General features: G+C 43.9%; 1 protein-coding gene across 1 annotated transcript; it reads left to right on the top strand.

The window, feature by feature from the left end:
- The first annotated feature begins 580 nt into the window (after positions 1–580).
- CLNS1A (chloride nucleotide-sensitive channel 1A) lies at positions 581–21,707 on the top strand. Its single transcript, XM_026651650.2, has 7 exons — positions 581–721; positions 2,798–2,934; positions 6,539–6,652; positions 8,211–8,321; positions 16,099–16,272; positions 17,750–17,834; positions 21,084–21,707. Exons 1-6 carry the CDS (start codon positions 603–605, stop codon positions 17,815–17,817), a joined length of 723 nt encoding a protein of 240 aa, XP_026507435.1. The 5' UTR covers positions 581–602; the 3' UTR covers positions 17,818–17,834; positions 21,084–21,707.
- The last annotated feature ends 247 nt before the right edge of the window (positions 21,708–21,954 follow it).

Here is a 21,954-nt window from a genome sequence, read left to right as displayed (position 1 = left end):
TTAGGTTGTCTTAACTATATCACTCACGTGTGGATTTTTCACACCCCTGAGCAATGTAGTTAAACCACCTTATTTTCATGTGTAGACTTGGCCTCCCTCCTGCAGGGTTTATGTGTCTTCACACTCCTGCCCTAGTTCCTGTGTGCTCAGCACTGGCAGCTGCTGTAGAGATGTGGCCCTGTGCCATGACCCTCCACTGCTGGTGGGGCCTGGGCCCTCATGCGTTCCTGGCTGTTCCCCTACTGTCAGCACTGGAGTGAGCAAGGAGTGACCTACGTCCTGGTGTGACCTCACACCCATAGTACCATGTGCAAGTCTGGACCAAGCCACCCCAACAGGGGAGTGCCCAAGATCTCCTGGCAGGAGACCCTACAATAACACAGCAGGTCACGTGACACATACGGGGCGGGGGCATTGGAACAGAGCGTAAAGGGGAGGGGCTTCGCCGCGGCCGCTGTGCCGGCCTCAGGGGGCGAGCACTCCGCCTCCTCACCATAGAGCGGTGCCTAGAGCGGCTCGTTCCTCGCCATATCGATGGCTAGAGTGGCGCTTCCGCTTCCGGCGGCCAGGCTCGGAGCGGCGGGCGGAGGGAGACGGTTGCCATGAGCTTCCTGAAGCGGTTCCCGCCGCCGGCCGAGGGGATCCGGCAGCAGCAGCCTGACACTGAGGCGGTGCTGGGAGGTCGCGGGCTGGGCAGCGGGACGCTGTACATCGCCGAGAGGTGCGGCCCGGGCAGCCGCTGGGGGAGGGGCAAGTGAGGAGCAGCGTCCGGCTGGCGGGGGGAGGAGCGATAGGCCCTGGCGTAGGGGGGATCCGGCCCTCGTGGGGGGAGCCGGGTAGCGGGGGAGGAGGCCCTGTCGGGGAGACCTGTCAAGGGGGAGCAGGAGCAGGAGCTGGTGAGGAGACCTGGGAGGGGAGTGGGGGGCAGGCCCTGGCGAGGAGACCTGGCTGGCGGGAGGGGGACGTAGGGGGGGGGCAGGCCCTGGCGAGGAGACCTGGCTGGCAGGTGGGTTGGCGGGAACAGGCCCTTGTGCAGTGGCTCTGCTCCGTTCTCACACTTCTACATTCGGAGCTCAGGGCTCTCGCCTGTCTGGGTGTTTATCTGAGCAGTAGATGTCTGCAGTAGTTTGTTTGACATGGAGGCTGTGGTGGGAATCCCACTGATGCCCAGTGCTGCTCTGGGGATGCTCCCTGTGTGCCTGAAGCCCACTGCTGGCTGAGAGCCTTTTGCCTGCAGCCTAGGCACAGTGTGGAGCAGCTCTTCCAGCCTGGCTGTCTGCACCCGATCCCCCCATCTCTAGGTTATCACAGGCCAGGCGGGTCTTCCTGGACTCTTGTCCAGAGAGAGCTGGTCCTCTGCATTTCTGTGCACTGCTCTTCCTCATTTAACTGCTGACTATGCCCAGCGCTGTAGAACTGCCCTGGGGAGCCTAGAGACCCCCTTCTTAAGTAAACTAGCTATCTGTACTGAAATCCAAGTTATAAACCAGGTAATAGTACTGCCGTCACTCTGTCCTGAGCAATGTAGCTAGGCCAAGCTAAGTTTTAAGTGTAGACTAGGCCAAAGACGTGTGCTGTCAACATGTATAATGCTGAGTTGCGCCCTTTACTATGCTTTCAATAGACTTTTGTCTGAGGCTTATACAAATATTTCTCCCTGCTTCCTCATATAGTGTGTTGGGAGGCTTCTACAAGAGCCATTTACCAGCAATGAATAGAATGAGCCAGTATGCACTCTAATTACATTATTGGAGTTCCACAGTGTGGGAGAACCAGGCGCTGCTGAATACAATGAGGCTTTGGATCCAAGTACAGACTCAGTGCATTTACAGCTGTCAACACTTAAAACTGAGGAAAGAAACAGCTTGCTGATCATAATTAGGAAAGTGATTCCTCACCTCATCAAATCCAGTTTCTTCCTGGTGTCCCATAGAAACTCATTTAGACTCACTGATGTAAGCTGTATTAATGTTGCATTTGTTATCACCACAACTTCAGGAAGATCTTATTTTGTGATGATCTCTTTGTTTTGAAAGATCACAAAGCACTTTACAAACTGAGGTATAAACTATACCGGGGTCGGCAACCTTTCAGAAGTGGTGTGCCGAGTCTTCATTTATTCACTCTAATTTAAGGTTTTGTGTGCCAGTAATACATTTTAACGTTTTTAGAAGGTCGCTTTCTATAAGTCTATAATATATAACTAAACTATTGTATGTAAAGTAAATAAGGTTTTTAAAATGTTTAAGAAGCTTCATTTAAAATTAAATTAAAATGCAGAGCCCCCCTGACCGGTGGCCAGGACCCGGGCAGTGTGAGTGCCACTGAAAATGAGCTCACATGCCGCCTTCGGCACGTGTGCCATAGGTTGCCTACCCCTGAACTATCCTCATGGATCAGTGCAGCTACCTCTGGGGTGCAACATATCAACAGCACATATCAATTCTAAGAGTTAAGGACAGAAAATGAATTATGCAGTTTTCAAATTGAAACTGCAGCAGGAATTTATCAGAATGTATTAATCCGAGATGAAACTTGTCCAGAGCACTTGGATTCACACTCCATCTCTTGTAAAAAGTGTTATAGTATCTTTGACCGTAAGTTGTCTCATTTTAAACACAAGGACCTGTTAGCATAGTTCTTGGGACTTAGTTCAGTACTAAGTGGGATGAGTGCTGCCTACAGAATCTCTTCCATATATTTTACTGTTTTTGATTTGTTGAACTTCATCTGTAAGGTTGAGTCACGTGACTCAGAACTTTTTTGGAGTTGTTTGATTTGACTTTTTTTTTTCCAGTCGCCTGTCATGGTTAGATAAGTCTGGACTGGGTTTCTCCTTGGACTATCCCACCATAAGTTTACATGCTGTCTCCAGGGACCTAAATGCCTATCCATGGGAACATTTGTATGTCATGGTGAATGCCAAATTTGAAGGTATGGTATGTCTGTATTGTTATGTACTTTTCTTCCTTTCTCTTGTAGCTCAGTAAACAACTGAAATGAAAATTGTCTCCCTGTAGGGGTAATTTGTCACTTGAACTGTCCATTATGAAGAGTGAGGAAATTGGGATTTAAAATTCAGGCCTTGTCTCTTTTTACATTTTTATTTCAAACACTCTACCTCGTTACTTTCCTTTTCTTAAAGGCTGTTCCTTTCCTGGAAGCCTGACTGTGCACTGATATTCTAGTCACTTTTACTATTCACATTTTCTATCCTGCCTCTTGTTAAAATGTACAGCAGGAGAGTATTCCTATTAAACTTCAGTTTTTAGTTGTTTCTGCTCTCTTGGTCCTATTTAAACAGAATAAAAATCTGCTTATCTGCTCCTTTGATACTTGTGTTCATGTCCCTTTCCTCCACTGCTTCCCCTTACTCTACTCCCTCCCTTCCTCTGTGTAGTGAATGGGTATTTGCATGCCTGCGATTTGAAATTACACTGGAAGCCTTCATTCAGAATTTTTGCACGTGCGTAAGAGCAGTTCATGTTATGAGGCTTATTACTGAATCTTTAAAGCTGTCCCACAGAGTTTTTTTTTTTTTTTTTTTTTTTAAACAAACTTGGGCTTATGCCCTTTCTTGTTTGTTCATGATCTAGAAAGGAGACCTGAAAGGTTTTTTGTTTTTTTTTTTAAACCCTTTTAGAAATACCATGTTTGAGAAGTCTGCCCTTCTGGGGGTGCTTTTGGGGATTTTGGAGCTCTTATATGATCTTCTGCTGAAAGGGCAGTGTGTTGGATTTTTTAACAAAAACATGTTTTCTCCACAATACTTGTCCTTTGCAGTTAAATAAGTGCTAACAAAGACAAACTAAAAGTAAGTTTTAAATAGGCTGACTAAAAATCTCTCCTTTCCCCACTCTCCAGTCACTTGCTTCAGCTTTCGGCCTATTAAAGATTCCGATGTCATGACTTTACTTGTAATAATAAATACTCTATTTAACAGTCTTCCTGGTTAGACAAGATATGGATTTCTACTTACAAAAAATGTTTTTGGGTGGAGTCTTCTGTGCTACTTTTATACATCTTAAAGAAGCAACAGTGTGTGCACAGTTAATATTTTTTGTAAATTTCCTTTTAAAGTTGGTTTTTTTTTTTTTAAGTGCTTCCTTAAGAAAGAAGCCCACTAACATAATAGTAGGTCCACGTAGCAAATTAGGAGGGAAAGGAATGGTTTGGTAGCTAAATTAAGTGTCCCAGCTTTGAAAATGTCTGTTTAAGGTATATTTTAAGGACCCTATTGCTTGTTAATACAAAAAGACAGTCATTCCATTGAACCTTCTTCAGATAGTGTGTGAGGGAGAAATGGACAATGTATATTTTTTTATTCCAGTTCTGTAATGTATCTTTTTCTAATGTTGCGCGAATCTAGGTTAGAGAAAAAATGGTATATAAACTTCTTGAATTTAAAAAAAAAAAGAAGAAATAAAGGTCAGCTCTTAGTTTTGGCATTACCACATAGGAACTTAGAGCCGCTTCTACCTGGAGAGATTCCCCTGTGTTGTAACATCAATCTGACTAATTTTCTATGCAAACTCAGGCTACAGTAAATCTTCTGTAGCCTGTGGAAACCTGAACAATTAGTTTTCAACTCCATTCCTGGTTTGTAACACAGTATTGCTGCTTTCTGCTGGATGGAATTCAGGGCATTAAAGTAAAACCAAACTGCTTCAATTATTGCAGGAATTTCCATGTTTTGTGTAGCATGGCTGGGTAGGATCCATAGTATTTTCTCTGGAAGCTTTTGTCACACTTCAAGTGAGTTGTGTGTGCCTGTGAGCATCTGTGTGTTGTTTTATGAAGGGGTGAGCTTGAGATTGACATAACTGAGAACAGGCAGCTGGGCACCACAATTGCAAGATGTGCCCGCTGATGTCAGCCTGCAAAGTGTTGGGAAGTCTCCTTGAATGCTTTATTTTTGGAGGCAGCCAGTGGACACTCTGCTGACTTGTTTTGAGTCTTGACGTTACTACATTGCAGAGTTTCTGGGCTCTGGTGGTACAAGATGCTCTTCATGGAAATGGATGCCTTGCCGGACTTGTTCCACGTTCCTTTAAAAAATCTGTAGTTCCTGGGACGTGGACTTAGTTTGTACCCCTATGCTAAACCTTCCAGATACAAGGCTCCATGTCACAGCCATCTTACTTATTTTATTTATTTCAGTAGATGTAAAAATGCAGCAGGCCTCGAACACATGGGTTTTCAAACTTATTGCACTGAGACCCCCTTCTGAAACAGAAATTATTACACAACAGCAGGAGGGGGACCAAAACCTGAGCCCCGCTGCCCCGTGAGGGGGGCGAGGCAAAGCCAAAGCCCTACTGCCCCAGGCGGGGGGGCCAAACCGAAACCCAAGGGCTTCACCCCCGGCAGGGGGCCTGTACCCTGAGCTCCGCCGCCCACAACTGAAGCCCTCGGGCTTCGGTCCTGGGAAGTGGGGCTCGGGCTTCATCCCACGGCCCCAGCAAGTCTAACACCAGCCCTGCGACCCCATTAAAACAGGGTTGTGACCCACTTTGGGGTCCCAACCCACAGTTTGAGAACCGCTGCTCTAACTTGAATCTCTGTAGAGTTTTTCAGCACTGCTTCTTAGTTATCCAGAGACTTTACTCATAGAAGTCATGAGGCACCCACCCATACCTGCTCCTTGGAGGCTGAGCATGCTTCCTACCCACCATTTCCACCACCTGTGCCTGCCTAGCAAAAGGAGCAGAGAGATCAGAAACTGAACATGGGTTAACTCTGTCGTTACTGGGCCAATCCAAAAAGCTGATTGATTTCATGGGGACTGTATCACAGCACTATAAAATAAACATGGCATATCAAGTAATTACTTAGACTGTCATTCTTATAATTTGAAATGATCATGCATATAGAGAGACAACCATGTTTTGAACACATTTGTTTTTAGGAAGAGTCTAGGTCAGTTTCCTTGACCAGAGTGGACTGTGGTTTCTCTTATAACCCTTGATGCTACAGTACAGGGGGGGAAAAAATCCTAATCCACGTTGGTCAGGGAAGCTGCTAGACTGGTAAAAACAAGCATCCCCATGTAGATGAGTGCCTTTTTCTATTATCGTTTTAAAGCCATGCTATAGGCTGCATTTAGAAGAGAAACCCTTGCCCCATTGTGCTCAAAGTGGGGACACTATGCTAGAACCTTGCTTGCAAAAAATATGTAAGTATGGTTACAGCTCAGACAGTTATGATCCCAGCATAGACATGGACGTAGTCATTTATTTGGGCCTGCCTATACTACAGATAAAACTAAGGCAAAGGGGCTCAATTACAGCTCTATTCCAGGGTATTATGGAGGTTAACATCCTATAAATTCCTAAGAGGCAGTGCAGACAAAGGCCTTAGCTATGTTTTGCCTGTGTTTGTTATGTGACTTTAGTTCTATTACGGGACACTGGTACTTTCGCTGCATTTTGGAACTAGGTCCCTGACTCCGTTATGTATGTGCATTAAAAGAACAAGTGGGCCAGAATTTGGGGAAATGCAAACATTTAGATTTCTTTTAAACACTTGAATTCCTTAGAGGAAGAGCCAAAAGAAACTCCCATGGCTGAAGGGGAAGAGGAGGAAGACGATGATGATGATGATGATGAACCAATTGCAGAATTCAGATTTGTACCCAGCGACAAATCAGCCTGTAAGTAAAGAAATAAGATAATGGTATAGCTCTTTTTGTTAAGAGATTCAAAGCTCTTTACGAACACTGAGTTAAGCCTCCATACCCTTCTGAGGTAGGGACATGACGCATATGGGGAGTTGAGGTATGGAGAGGTCAAGTGACATGACTCCCACTACCCTTTGGTAACTACTGGACTTCTGCCTTCCTAGAAGTATCCTTAAGTAGATTGTGCTTAATTTATTGTCAGTCTTAGTATCTCAGTTAAGGCTGGGATGTGTTGGGCAGCCAGTTTTCAGTGAAAATTCTAGTACAGTTGCGGTTTGTAGCTGAATAACATTTCTAAGAATACCCAGATTATATCTGCTGAATAATATTTCTGAGACTAACCAGACTGTATGTCTGCAACTCCTAATTCATCTGCAATGCCATTTTACTTGTGTAGCAAATGTGTTCATTAACTACTGTTAGTTTAATCTCTCTTATGGCAGTCTCTCCATACCTCTAATAACTTTCATTGCCCATTTCTGAACCTCTTCTAGTTCCCCTCTGTCTCTTCTGAGATACGATGACCAGATATGAACACAATATTGCGGATGAATGAGTGCCCTTGAGCTATGGAAAGTGATTTCAGTATTTTTCTGTCATTCCTTATATGTCCCAACACTGTTTTTCTTTTTTGACTACTGCAAATTGGGATGAAATTTTCTGTAGGGGTGAAACCTAGGCTTTTTGGGTATTTACAGTGAGTCTAAACCCAGCAATGCGTAAGTGCAGGGGTAAAAAAAAAAAAGGTTTACAGTATGCCTATTCTCCTAGTTTTGTTGTGTCTCTGGCATTCCTTGGTCATCTTCAGTCTTGACTAAAGAGAATTTTGTGTTGTATGCAAATGTTGTTCTCTGCCTATCCGCTTTCAGATCATTCAAAAATATATTAACCTCCCTGTCCTAGCATGGGTTCCTGGGGCATCCCGCTGTTAACTTCTTACCATGCTGAAAACTGACCTTTTATTCCTACTCTGTTTTGTCTCAGATGGTTTCTAATCCATGACAGAACTTTTATCTCTCATCCTGTGATGACTTAACTGACTTAGAGACTATTAAGGGAATTATCTAAAAAGCAGTAACTTAATTTGCTTGCAAGTTTGTAATCTTAATATAGTGTAACTTTTAATTTTAATTCAGTGGCTGCTTTAATGAAGGAGAATTCCTATTTTCTTCTCTCTGATCTCCTCTCCCACCCCAGAACCTCCTGAGTGTTGTCATGGTGTATTGGGCTGGAGGGGTTTTGTTACTCTGCCCTTTCACCACCCCTGGATGCTGCCATGTATGTGATGAAGACACCTCCCAGTATGAAGACTTGTGTGTACTATCCATCCTTTGATTAAAACAAGTATCTTTGTCACATCCCTACTAATGTATATCTGCTCTAGGATTTATTTTGGGGAAGTTCTGTGGTCTGTGTTACACAGGAGGTCAGCCTACATGGTCACAATGATCCCTTCTGGCCTTGGAGTCTGTCTCCAGAGCTGTTTTGTCCATTCACCAATGGGAGAATTCTGTGTGGTTTGTTTTTACAGTGGAAGCTATGTTTTCAGCAATGTGTGAATGCCAAGCCCTACACCCAGACCCTGAAGATGAAGATTCAGACAATGATTACGAAGGAGAGGAGTATGACGTGGAGGCCCATGGTTAGTGATATGCTACCATTTAAATACCTACCAACTTTTGTGTACCTGGAGCCTCTCTTAGAAAGCTATTCTCAGGTTAAGCATTGTATCTATTGTGCGTGTGTATTTTTAAAAGACGTTCCTTGGCTGTTAGTGGTATCATCTACATTTAAATAATGTTTTATATTGTAGTTTTGGGGCATAGAAGCTCGGAAATGAGCAGAAAATCACTAATCAGACTACAGAGTGTTAGTTGGAGTTCAGCAAAAATCCTACCACAGCCTTGTTTGTATTCTCCAAAGCGTCAAGACACTAACTGACAGCAGCCTTCCCCCTTCCCAGTCAACAAGCTAATGTGATTTCAGCACCTACCCTATGGCTTGGTCACTTTGTTTAACACAATGTAGTGGACTGTTAGTTTACACACCCTCTTAGAGTCCCTTGATAGCACCACACTAGCCTTCTCTACTTGACCTGTCTAGCGGCTCCCCTCTGATTCAGGCTCCTCCTGCTTCCAGAGGTATGACCTGCAACTTGCTTTGCTAGGGGATGGGATTTTACTTGGCAATAACTGCTAGGTGGTTCCAGCCATGTTGTGGAAGAGTCTGTGGTAAAAGGCCCTGATAGAGCAAAGCACTTGAGCAAATGCTTTATTTTAAGCATGTAAATTATGCCAATTGACGTCTGGTCCAGAAATAGTAATAAAGGGAACTTTCAGGGAGTGTGTGTGTGGTTGAAGCACAGAATTAGGAAAGGTAGGTTCTGTTCTCCACTATGCCACAGTTTTCCTGGAGAGCTTGGACAGTTGACTTCTGTTTCCTCCTCTGTAAACTGGGAAGTATTATCTCTAACTATTTTGTAAAGTTTCTAGCAGTCTGAAGTTTATTATAAGCTTGGTTTAAGTGGCTTTCCCTGGGTAACATAGGAACTTTGTGGCAAAGGCTGGGATAAAATCCAGTTCTCCAGGACAGGATTCAACGGCCTTAACCATGAGACCATCCCTTCTCTTCCTGAAATCCCCCTGCCTCATTCACTACACACCTTCCAACTTCTGCAACAAAGGAGGCGGGGCCCCTACAGACCACAGCCTCCTTCTTTCTTTTTTTTTTTTTTTTTTTTTTTTTTGACTATCAGGGTTGGAAGGGACCTCAGGAGGTCATCTAGTCCAACCCCCTGCTCAAAGCAGGACCAATCCCCAGACAGATTTTTGCCCCAGAGACAGATTTGTGCCTTCAGTACACAACTCTGATTCATTCCCTGAACACCGTCAATCCTGTGCATCTTGTGAGGGGAGATCATATGTGGTCATGTAATTAAATATTGTACTAGAATCCAAATGTGCAAGGGGCTGAATTACGGTTGCACAGGCCACCTGGTTCTGGGATTTCCTAAATGTTGAGTGTTCGCCTTTGCAACCTTACTGTTCTCTTAACAGATTTTGTATGTAAAATATAATTAAATGGTAAAAGACTTTGTTAACGCAGGGTTACGGTTGCCCAGCTTGTCCCCTTCCTAAACGCTGAGTTCAGCAAAACTCAAACTTCTGAAAACAAGGACATACAGCATTAAAGTAAATGCCCACACAACTTAACTCTGCTACCCTGGAGCTGGCTGTAGTCCCTGGGAATTATATGCACTTACTGTGTTAGGTGTAATTGTATTGAATGGGGGAGGAATAAGTCAAAGCAGATAGGAAGAGCAGTGATTGTGATATGAGGAGATCTGGGCCTGAGCCCTCCCATGTGTGGGGTCACAGGAAAGAGGTGAGTATGTACCTTGAGGTTCCAGTCTGCGTTGTTTCAGTGCAGAACTGTGTAGGTTGTGTTAGCAATAGGGCACTGGGGTCTTTTTCCTGGGTATTGTCAGTAGTGAGGTGGGGTATGAGAACAGTCTGGATTTAATGAGGGGTAAGGGAAAGTGTAGGTGGAGATGGTATTCTGTGAGTGTGTGGGAAGGGGTTATAAAAGGGTATGAAGTAGTTATTAAATTTTACAGGTGTGATATTCTGTCAGGGGAGTAGGCTCAGTGTTTGAGCGTAGTGCAAGCGCAGGTAACACTTGTCCATTACAGTGAGAAGGCAGAGTGTGTTCTGGGTGTATTGGGGCATCACTGAAAGAGGGCAGAGTTAAGGTAGCCTGGGCAATTACCTTAACTCTCTCTTTCCTGGTTTTCAGAAGTTTGAATTTTGCTGAACTCAGTGTTCAGGAAGGACATGAGCTATCACTGGCAGCCTTAATTCTGTGCTAATTAATTTTTTGTCATCCTAGTTTTTTAAATAAAGAAATGTTTGTTGGTAAGCATTAGTGGTCATTTAGGCAATTGTAGTTCTCACCAAGGTTCGCAGTTTGTATGCAGCTGTGGCTAGGTAATAATCGAAAGACCTAGCTTTTATGCAGTGCCTTTCATCAGTAGATCTCAAACAGCTTCACATCCTTATCCCTATTTTACAGTTGGGAAACTGAGGCACAACGAGATGAAGTGACTTGCCCAAGGTCACATAGCAAGCCAGTGACAGAGCTAGGGATAGTCCCGTCCAGTGGTCTTTCCATGTGATTCGGCAGTGCTCGTCCCCCTCCTGGATGTTTTGTTATAGTGGAGTGGAGATAGTGGTCATGCTTTGAAATGTTTGCAATGTCTGTGTAGTTGCTAACAGGGCCAGTGAGAGAAGTCTCATCCATTGTATGCGTCCCAAAACCTTGACCATTTCATTACATGGTTAGAGAGACAAGATGGGTGAGGTAATATCTTTTATTGGACCAACTTCTGTTGGTGAAAGAGACCAGCTTATGAGCTACGCAGAGCTCTTCTTGAGGTCTGGGAAAGGTACTCAGAGGGTCCCAGCTAAATGCAAGATGGAACAGGTTATTTAGCATAAGTAGTTAACATGTTCTAAAGGACCTTTCAAGGTGAAGCGGCCCTGCAGTGATAGGACAAAGAAGGGGAGCTGCTGAGTTCATGTTGTAAAAAGCCATAAAACCAATGTTTTTGTTAAGGCCATGATAGTTAGTGTCTAGCAGAGTTATGAATTTAAACTCCCCAGTTCAAATTTTGAAGGTGTAGTACAGGCAGTGGCGACCTGTGGAGGGAAGGGGGGGCAAAGGGTCACATGACCCTCCCCAACACGGGGGGGGGCGCCAAGGCCCGCAGCTGAGGAGATGAAGGGAAGGGGCGGAGCTAGAGCCTCTCCTCTTCCAGCCATGCTGCCTGGTGCATGGCCAGAGGCTGCCTGGGATGTGCATTAGTGGCTCCACATGGTAGGGGGACTGGAGCAGAGCGCCCCCCCCCCCCCCTTCCCGGGAAAGGGGGGGTGGGGAGAGCCCGGGGGCGGGATGGGGGTGAGTCATGTGAGGGGGTTACATGGGTGGTGGGCACGGGTCACATGGGGAGGTCACGTGCCCCCTTTGTGTCCCTCTCACTAGTCACCTCTGGCAGGTTTCCTTTGTGGACAAGGACTGAAAGGTTGGATATGGAGTAATCTTTTTGTGAAATGTGTTCGCCAAGGGGAGATAGTGTTTTTGTTTTTTACCATGTGTTTTATGTGGTTGTCACAGTAACTTTAAGCATGTGAGAGAAGCCTGGCATGTCTCTCCTTCTCCACTCCCTGCCCCACCATTCCCCACGATGTGTAGCGCATAGCGCCCGCCCCCTTCCCCCCCCCCCCACACACACTTCCAATTCCCCTCCCCTTCTCATGAAGCCATTAGTTTGCACTGTAAGAAGTTGCTCCTTGCTTTCTTCTTCCCTATGCTGTAGCTTACTGGAGGGCTCATGCTACCTGGGTTATGTAGATTTTAAGGTCAGAAGGGACCAATATGATCACCGCAGAATCTCATCCACCCACTCCTGCAACAAACCCCTAACCTATGTTTGAGCCATTGAAGTCCTCAAATCGTGGTTTAAAGACTTCAAGATCCATAAAATCCTCCAGCAAGTGACCTGTGCCCCACACTGCAGAGGAAGGCGAAAAACCCCCAGGGCCTCTGCCAAGCTGCCCTGGAGGAAAATTCCTTCCTGACCCCAAATATGGCGATCAGCTAAACCCTGAGCATGTGGGCAAGACTCACCAGCCAGACATCCAGCTGCATGCTGAGCTGGGCCGTCACTCCCACTAACCTACCTCCAGTTGGGACTCCTGCCTCTGCTTCAGCCAGACTTCGCCAGCCATATCTCGAGTCCACCCAGTCCACACCACCTCCAAACCATTCCCCTCCCCTACATGCATCACTTCTGTGTGGGATGGGATGGCTGGCCACAGTGTATCTTCACTATTCATTTTCTGGATTCTAATTTAACGTTATCTTCATTCCCCCCACACCAAACGCCAGTTCACATGGAGACATCCTAAGAGGAACAGGGTATCCCAGATTCCAGAATACGTAGTAGGCAAGGAAAGTCTCAAACCCCTGCAGAGGGGTAGGGGTAGGGTAGATCCCAGCACACACACCTGCATGGAAGAGGAGAACTCTGCTGATATAAGCTCCCCCTTGAACTCCCAATTTCTGCTACCCTACATAGTAGAATCATGGAAATGTAGGGTTGGAAGGGACCTAGAGAAATCATCAAGTCCAACCCCCGTGCTGAGGCAGGACCAAGTAAATTTACACCATTCTTGACCAGTGTTTGTCCAACCTGTTCTTAAAAACCTCTACTGATGGGGGATTCCACAACCTCGCTTGGAAGCCTATTCCAGAGTTTAACTACCCTTATAGTTAGAAAGTTTTTCCTAATGTCTAACCTAAATCTCTCTCGCTGCAGATTAAGCCCATTACTTGTTCTATCTTCAGTGGACACGGAGAACAATTGATCACCATCCCGTTTATAACAGCCTTTAATATATTTGAAAACTGTTATGAAGTCGCCCCTCAGTCGTCTTTTCTCAAGACTAAACATGCCTAGTTTTTTTTAACCTTTCCTCACAGGTCAGGTTTTCTAAACCTTTTATCATTTTTGTTGCTCTCCTCTGGACTCTCTCCACTTTGTCCACGTTTCCTAAAGCATGGCGCCCAGAATTGGACACTGTACTCCAGCTGGGGCCTCACCAGTGTTGAGTAGAGCAAGACAGTTACCTCCCGTTTCTTACATATGACACTCCTGTTAATACACCACAGAATGATAATTAGCCTTTTTTGCAACTGCATCACATTGATAACTCATATTCAATTTGTGATCCACTGTAACCACCAGATCCTTTTCAGTGGTACTACCCCCTAGCCAGTTATTCCTCATTTTGAGTTGTGCATTTGATTTTTTCCTTCCTAAGTGAAGTACTTTGCACTTATCTTTTATTGAATTTCATCTTGTTGAATTCAGACCAAGTCTCCAGTTTTTTTCAAGGTTGTTCTGAATTTTAATCCTGTCCTCCAAACTGCTTGCAACCCCTCCCAGCTTGGAGTCATCCAGATTTTATAGGCATACCCTCCACTCTCCAAGTCTCTAATAAAAATATTGAATAGTACCAGACCCAAGACTGACCCCTGCACTACCACACTAGATACACCTTCCCAGTTTGACAGTGAACCATTGATAATTACTCTCTGAGTATGGTCTTTCAACCAGTTTTATACCTACCTTATAGTAATTTCATCTAGACCATTTTTCCCTAGTGTGCTTAAGCTTTACTAAAATCAAGATCTATCATGTCTACTGCTTTCCCCCATCTGCTAGGCCAGTAAACCCTGTCAAAGAAGGAAATTGGATTAGTTTGGCATGATTTGTCCAACCTGTCCCATCTTCTCTCCTCCCACTCCAGTTAATACCTAGATAGATTTATGGAGGATAGGTCCATCAATGGCTATTAGCCAGGATGGGCAGGGATGGTGTCCCTAGCCTCTGTTTGCCAGAGGCTGGAATGCGAGACACGGAATGGATCACTTGATGATTACCAGTTCTGTTCATTCCCTCTGGGGCACCTGGCATTAGCCACTGTCGGCAGACAGGATACTGGGCTAGATGGACCTTTGGTCTGACCCAGTATGACCGTTCTTATGTTCTGACCCTTTCCATCTGAGATGAGTCCCCCAAGCTTTCTTCCTTCCTCTACCACCCATTCCCATTTATCTTCTGCCCTTGCTGCAGACCCAAATGTCATTTCCCATATCGCCAACTACTTTTGCACCCGTAATCACAACTCCCCTCCCAGTGAGCATTTGCGTGTATAATTTATTTTCTTTTCAAATATGGTTTCAGCATCTTCTGAATATTCTGGTGTACTCAGATTACATTTTTCCAAAATAATAATTTAAGAAAAACTTAGTGAACGTTTGGGAAAAATCTTCATTCTCAGATTTCTGCCCAAGTAGCAGGCTCAGGGCAGTGTTAATAGCCCCCATGAGATGTTCTCAGCTGAATACCCCATGGAGTTGAATACAGCCTGAAACAATAGCTCTGAGACTTGTGAACTGCTCCATTCATGTCGGTGGATGTTCTTTTCCCCACTCCCTAGTGCTGGAGAGTTTTTGATACATCGGGCATACCCATTCCCAGCTCTTCACGCCAGTCTCAGCAGTGTCTTCTTAGTGTCTGTTCTGAGCATGCCCATTCTAAACTCCACCCAGAGAGGCAGGACTTCCTCAGATCCCAGCTCACATGGGGCAGGATGTGTGGGGGTTAGACCTTCATAGATGTGCTGAGATGCCCCAAATACTGGCACAAAACAGGGGAGAAAGGAGTGGAGCACACACAACTCTGGGATGCAGGGAGGCACAGATCTCAGCTCACATTGAGGGGGTAGGCAGCAGGAGCTCAGGACCCCTCCCAGTAAGGCAAGCCCCCTGCAGAACCTGGCTCCCATGCGGGGAGCTGAAAGAGGGGGGTCAGACCCTTCTCACCTCTAATCCTTCAACTTCACCACCCCCTAAAATGCTGATACCTTGCCATCAAGCATTTGCATATCTAATTTTTTTTGCAAAAATACATTTTCCCCAAAATTAAAAAGAAACCCTGACAGACAGATTTTAGCAATATGCCATCCAGCCTTTTCTAGTTTCTGCCCAATGCTCAATAATTTCATTAGCATCTCCTTTAGCATGAGATAGTTTTGATGTGCTACAGTACAGTAGCAAAATCTTTGTCAAATAAAGTTTTTATTTGATTTTCCCCAATGGGCTGGTAGTTGCCAGGGTAACCCTTGATTGTCTGAGATCCTGGTGTAAGGATCTGCACCCTTGTTTGATCTCTATCTGTAAGCACAAATCAGTTGCCAGAATCTGTCAATTTAAAAAAAAAAAAAAAAAAAAAGGGCTGTTATTTTGGGAGGGACGTGTATCTAGGGAATCCCTTGGTGAAATGGCCACAGATTTGGTCTACTAACGGAAACCTGTGCTCTAAATGAGGCATGGGCAATTTCAAGGCAATCTGAGTAATTGTATTGAATTTAGAGCGCTTAAAATATTTGGGCTTTAAACAGAAATCTGGTCTGAACCTTAGCAGGGCTGTCACCTGCTATAATGCCTTGCAGGAGCGTTTAGGAGAAATTCATTGATTGAAGCACTTAGAGATCTGCAAATAAAATTGCAAAATGCTGTTCATTAGAGAGTTCTTTTAAAAGCATTTTAGATAGTGTATGGATTTCTTTCTAAATTGTCTATTCTTGTCAAAAGATCCTGCTGTGTAGTCAGTGCTAGTGAATTCTTTTCAGTTTGACTCTTACTATTGGTTTAAAAATAGCCTACCTGGTTAATAAATAAGTACATGTTACCTGACCCCGTCTGGAAATACCTTTTTTAAGTGGTTTAGTATCTTGTAGGCACTTGCTGTGTTTATAACTTCATATCTGCTAAATGCAAATTTGTCTTTGCAGAACAAGGACAAGGCGATATCCCTTCCTTCTACACATATGAAGAAGGGTTGTCACACTTAACTGCAGAGGGTCAAGCCACTTTGGAGAGATTAGAGGGCATGTTAGCTCAGTCTGTCAGCAGCCAGTACAACATGGCTGGAGTGCGAACAGAAGATTCAGTGAGAGAGTTTGAAGGTGAGACATGCCCCTTTCCCCCAAACTACGTATAGTAAGGTTTCTTGACCCTTGCTGCTTGCAGCTTTATGTGGCAGTAGCAATGGTGAAATTGGCTTGTGAGCAATAATATCATAAACTTCTGCGTGTGTTGGGAAAAAGAAGCCGGTTTTATGGTATAAATGGTGAGTAATAACATGATTTGAAAAATTACATTGGTGTGTAAGTATTTCCATTATCATTTAAAATACCTATTTTGTAGTTCGATCACTGTTACACGCTTTGTGAATGCAACCTTAGCAATCTGGAGACAAATATTAGAAAACATGGGGAAAAAGCAGTGGGCTATTAAAATGTTGGCCATTTAATCTGTAAAGGGTAGTACCTCTTGCTTTTCCCTGGGTCAGAAATGTGCAGTGTGTGTGTCTGAATATAGGCTTGCACCAGTTCAGGTAAGATTTTTAGAGTTTCTAAATACTTATTGAACCCATGTAACTAAGATTGCCTTTTAAACCAGTCTGTGAAAGTTTGTCTTTAGCCCATCCTTTCTGTAGCTGAGCAAAGCAGTATGGTAACTAGGTATATGTGATGTGTTGCAGTAATTGACAGCTGAGTGACTTCTCTTTAGCTTTAACTCTGCATTTTCTTCACTTTTTCATAGGTTAACTTAGTGTGTGTTCCACAAGTTTGTGGATTAAATTACATTTGTATAAAAATGTTTTTATATGATCTCATTTGTTCTTGTGAAATCTCCCTTCATCTCAAAGTTCAGTCTGGATTTTGAACCCAAAGTTCTGGATGTTGGAAATAAAATGGACCGTGTATGGCACAGCTTGGACCTACTCTTAGCAAGCTTAGGAGCCTTCCTGGATCTTGTTGGCCATTGCTCTGTTCTTGAAGAGTGGGTTGGTTAGTTCAGTGATAGATCCTTGGCTGCTGATCTTCTGAATTTTTCTGAGATTTCTTGACACTCTGCAGCTAAAGTGACTAATCCTGACTTTGCTCAACACGATGGCTTTACATGGGAGACTAACGAGTGTGGTCAGAAGTTCTTAGAACAGGCTCTAGATTCATTTTATTTGAGACTAACCTACCTCATATACACCTGCAATGTTATGCTTTCTAATCATGTCTTCATCTCAATTGCAGGGGGTCTAATGTTCAAATCTGTGAACCAAATAAGGGTTCTTGCTTTTTAGAAAAAAGCTTTCTTAGGAGAGTAATAGAAACTGCAGCTTAACAACCTTGCATCTCTTTATAATGTGCAATTTAGTGACTTAGTATTGTCTGACTGACATTTTAAAAAGGGGTATTGCTAAGAGTACGTGAAATCGGTCTGGGGAGTTGCTGTGTTTTCAACTTGCCTAGAATACTGTCAACACAATATTAGTATCTCCTGCATCACTAATCTCTCGCCAGCAGAGGGCACTGACTTTATGTCACAGTGTGTTCAGCTTGTGAGTGCTGCAGTATTTCATTGCCTTGGCTTTGTTTTCAGATGGGATGGAGGTGGACACAGCACCAGTGGTTGCAGGGCAGTTTGAAGATGCAGAAGTTGATCACTGAGGAGGATGTATGCTGCTGTAAGCTTAAAACTTTAGTTTTTTTTCTACCTTCAGTGTGAGGCTCTTCAGTCCTGCAGAGCCGTATGCTTTTGTAGTTCGATGAATTGAGAATTGTCCATAAGTCCCTATGTTAAATTACTTTGGAAACCATTGAGAGTTCTGTGAATAAACACGGGATTGTATCTTCTAGTAAAAGAAGAAATATAGCACATTTTAAAAAATAAATGAAGCGTTTATCAAAACTAAGGAAAGGAGTTAAACGGTAAAATGAACAGCCAGATCAGGTTAAATTACCTTCTTATTCAGGCACTGACCTTACACACTTCAAGGAAAGGTAGATTAGGCTGTTGGTAGATCTAGATCCTTGGGTCACGTGAATTGTCTGATCTCATGAAGTCTCTTGGAAGCTACACAAATACTGGGTCCATTGCTGGGAAGTTATTGTCCCTGGTATCTGTTGTTTCCCCCCCCTTAGCATGCAAGATTTGCCAGACTGTTCAAGGGGGCAGAACTCTGTGGCAAGTCCATCTCTTATTTTACTGTAGGTGGAACAGGAATTCTTTCTTAGTGGGGGTGTCATTGAAAGCTTTGGAGCAGGTCTAGAAATAAGTCTGTTATGTCCCCTCTTCTGTAATGTCACCCTTCCTGTCTGTTCAGGGTTAGTGGGATAACAACGTGTGCCAGTGTTTCCCAGCTGGGGGTGGGGTGGGCAACAGTTTAATCTGGGAGTAGATGAGAGGAATTGACTTCTGACACACAGACTCTCACGGAGCTGTACAAGCCCAATGCAGAGTTGCCTGCCTTCCAGTTTCTGCAGCAGCCATAGGAGCAGCTTACAGGTGCTGGCAGCAGTGCATAGGCTTTAGCATCTCGGCCTGCTCAGCCCAGAAGTAAGAGCCTCAAGAAGCCACCATTAGACAGCGTCACTCCAAGCAACGTGTCACCCTGTGGGAAAAGGAAGGGAACAACAAAGTAATAGTGCAAAAAGTGGCTGAAAAAGGACACGTGAAAAGGAATCAAAAATAGTTAGCAAGTGTAGGAAGCAGGCAGGCAGCTGTCCCAAGAGGGGTTTCGCAAGGAGGAGGCTGGGAATCACTATGGGGTGCTGGTGTGGGGACAGTCAGTAGGTATGTGGCTTTCCCACCCTCTTCTCCCCGCCACTACTTATTCTTCCTGTGTGCTGCTCCTTGTACATCTGAATCAGCACTTCCTACTATCTGAGGGCTTTTGAATGTCCCCCTGGTCACATACTGATCCTGGGAGGTTTGGCCCTGAAGTAAGTTTTCATTCTCCTCCTCCTTTGCTATAGGGACTCGGGCTCTGCCTCCCTTACTCTTTGCCACTCAGAGGTATGTAACCGGGCCCTGCCACCATCCTGAAGCACTGAGTGGTTCAAAGAGGAGCTATTATGGGTACAATCAAGATTCTAGTTACTCTTCCATCTATGTCCAGATTCCTCGCTCTGTGTCAGGGATACCCAGGGCATCTACACCTTGAAAAGGTCCGCTCTTGTTACCATAGAGATGGTGTTCTTAGAGCTGTGTTTTCCCTCCAAGGGCTATCAGTCCATGGATTAAGAATCTAAAGGCACGTTTCCTTTGTGGAAATATCACTGCAACCATGCTACTTTCTGTAGTAACATTACCACCAAATGGTCACATTGTAAACTGAGCTGGGTCAGGCTGGGTTAGCAGTAGAATTGGAGGCATCTAAGGATGCCTAGGAAGTGGTATTGTAGGGCTTATGGGTTGGTGTGTGTTGGGGTTTTGGGGGGGTGGGGTGGTAAAGTTCTGTTTAGATGACCAAAAATCGGGCAGGGGGACGGTGTCAGGGCTTTCCCTTTTGTATACCCCCATAGTGCTATTTGAAACAGTATTACGTGAAAGTGCCCTAGGGAGCTTTTAGTTTACGTGGACCAATTAATGTGCAATACAGTGCTTTAGAAATCACACCCACACACACGCAGACTATGGGTGGGTGTGTGTATTACTGCTCTGTGAAGACTAGCCCTTAGGTATAAGCCAGGGAGTAGGGACCATATAAACAAACTGCGCTGGGAAGGGGGTGAAGTCAACACAGATTGGGTAACCTTCTGGTCTTTGTTGGATAAACACTGATTTAATTTTTTTGTATCCAGATGTTTTATTGATGTTTATCAGTTAAAACCTAAAATGAGACGCCTTGTGTATTGGTAATTCTTTTGCTGGCAAAGCACATTGTTACAATATCTTCAGTTGGCGGTACTCTTCCTGAGTCTATACTGTACATGCCCCAGTATGTTGTTACAGAACATTGTGTTGCCAGAGTTAATTGGTTATACTATTCTTTGCTTCCTGTCCTAAACTCTGTTGCTGTGCAGTTAACCAGCAGCTCCAGATCAGTGGTGGATAAAGTGATCTGTGTATGTAGTGCTAAGTATTACGTCACTTCGTAAAGCAGTTGAGAGCTTTGGGTATGAAAAGCCCTGTAATGAATGGGCCACCCGGTTGGTTTGCTGATGTAATTTTAACCAAGTTCAAAACACAAGAAATTATAAAGTAACTCCCAAGTAATCACAGAATCCATGGGAAGAACAAACAGCTCTTTGTCTCTGCTAATCACCGTGCTAACAAGTTTATGGCATGTGGGTTACTGTAATAAAGAGGAAGTTTATTGAGATTTTCATAGTACGCTATGGAGCAAATCATTTTAGATTTAATTCTTTTTAGTTTCATTAACTTTGCAAGCAGACTGAGCAAACAATCTGCAGGAACATCACGTCCCAGTGATCCTTTAGAAAGCAATGAACCACCATGCCTCTGAAGTGACACTAATGTCGCATGTCCCTGTTCGTTACACAAATGAGATGTGACAATTGCCTGACGAAGCTCTTGGAGACTTGTTGATGATAAAAGTGTGAAATTTGTACTTAGTCTTGTCAAGAGCAGTTTTTTATTTATGCCACTTACAAAAGTTCACATTTTGTTCAAACAATTTTGTATATATTAAACTGGCAGTTGTTCCCTTCCCATACACACATTCGGTGATGTTGATTTTTAAAGCAGTAGTAAACATATAGGGCCTGATTTTTCAGACCAGCTGATCACTCAGCACTCCCACTGAAATCTGTGTGAGCTGCAGGTGCCCAACCCTTCTGAAAATCAGGCCGGGATGTGTTGAGTGAATAGTTATCCCCTGCTGTTGCTAGCAGCTGTTCAGAGACTTCTTTGTAAAGATTAATAACTTCATTAACGCCAATTATCTAAACCTGTGTCTTGTATCTTTCAGATTCCTCTTGTGGCACTTCCAGAATAAGCTGTAAAACTGAAGGCATTGCAGTGACTATTGGGAATTAACCTCTTTAATAACTTCTCTATTAATGACCTAAGCATAGACATCTACGTCTGTAAATGCTTTTATAGATGTGCTTAAAACAGAGTTTGACATTTTTGTGACCACCGTGGGGTTTTTATTTAAAAGATAAAAACAGTAACACCTCTTATCTAATGTTTTGAATGGGGCTAATCATGGCTCGTTTCTAGGAAGCCTTTGTAGGAATTCTAGGAATTAAGAAACAAAATTGTAATTAGAACAGAATTCTAGGTTGTCCTAGAATTTGTCCATATTTTTATATCTGTTTATCCACTGAATCAGCCATGTCTGATAGAAACAGGAGTTTAGTAAAGAAAAATAAGGTCAGCTGAGGATGCAAAGCAAAACTAACTAAATGTTTAGCCCTCCAAGTAACTAGCTTTATCTATTCAGGTCTTTTGTCTGTCATTTTTTTACTGACAGAGTTTGGGGAGGGGAGAGGCTAGAGTGAAGTCCCACAGATGAGACTTGTTTTGTGTCTTTGTAATAAACATTAACAAAATTGTTTAATAAACTTAGACTTTTGTATCTCACAATCCAGGCTTGTGTTGCAGCCTTCACTCATTTTCTTTAGAAGATTCATTTAGTTGCTCAGGGCTCTTCTTGGGCAGTTCTCATTTGTGTTTTTTGGGAGGGATGGGGGTGGGAGGGGTATTAATTAAGTGCATCCCTTAAAGGAGATGTTTTCTTTGAACCCATTTTAAGTCTTGTCTACATATGGGATTTTTGCACTATTGTAACAACACTGATGCAAACCCCCAGTATAGATGCACTGTACTAAGGGTAG

The sequence above is a fragment of the Terrapene carolina genome, unplaced genomic scaffold, assembly GCF_002925995.2.
Source record: "Terrapene carolina triunguis isolate 2854851 unplaced genomic scaffold, T_m_triunguis-2.0 Scaffold97, whole genome shotgun sequence".
NCBI classification, from domain to species: Eukaryota; Metazoa; Chordata; order Testudines; family Emydidae; genus Terrapene; species Terrapene triunguis.
This window is presented reverse-complemented; position numbering and strand designations above follow the sequence as displayed.

Bases quoted from the DNA above. Each gene is read 5' to 3' on its own strand.
- CLNS1A (XM_026651650.2), top strand. From the start codon at position 603: ATGAGCTTCCTGAAGCGGTTCCCGCCGCCGGCCGAGGGGATCCGGCAG. The intron at 722-2,797 runs GTGCGGCCCGGG...TTTTTTTTCCAG, and splicing joins ACGCTGTACATCGCCGAGAG to TCGCCTGTCATGGTTAGATA. The intron at 16,273-17,749 runs GTGAGACATGCC...CTTTGTTTTCAG, and splicing joins TTCAGTGAGAGAGTTTGAAG to ATGGGATGGAGGTGGACACA.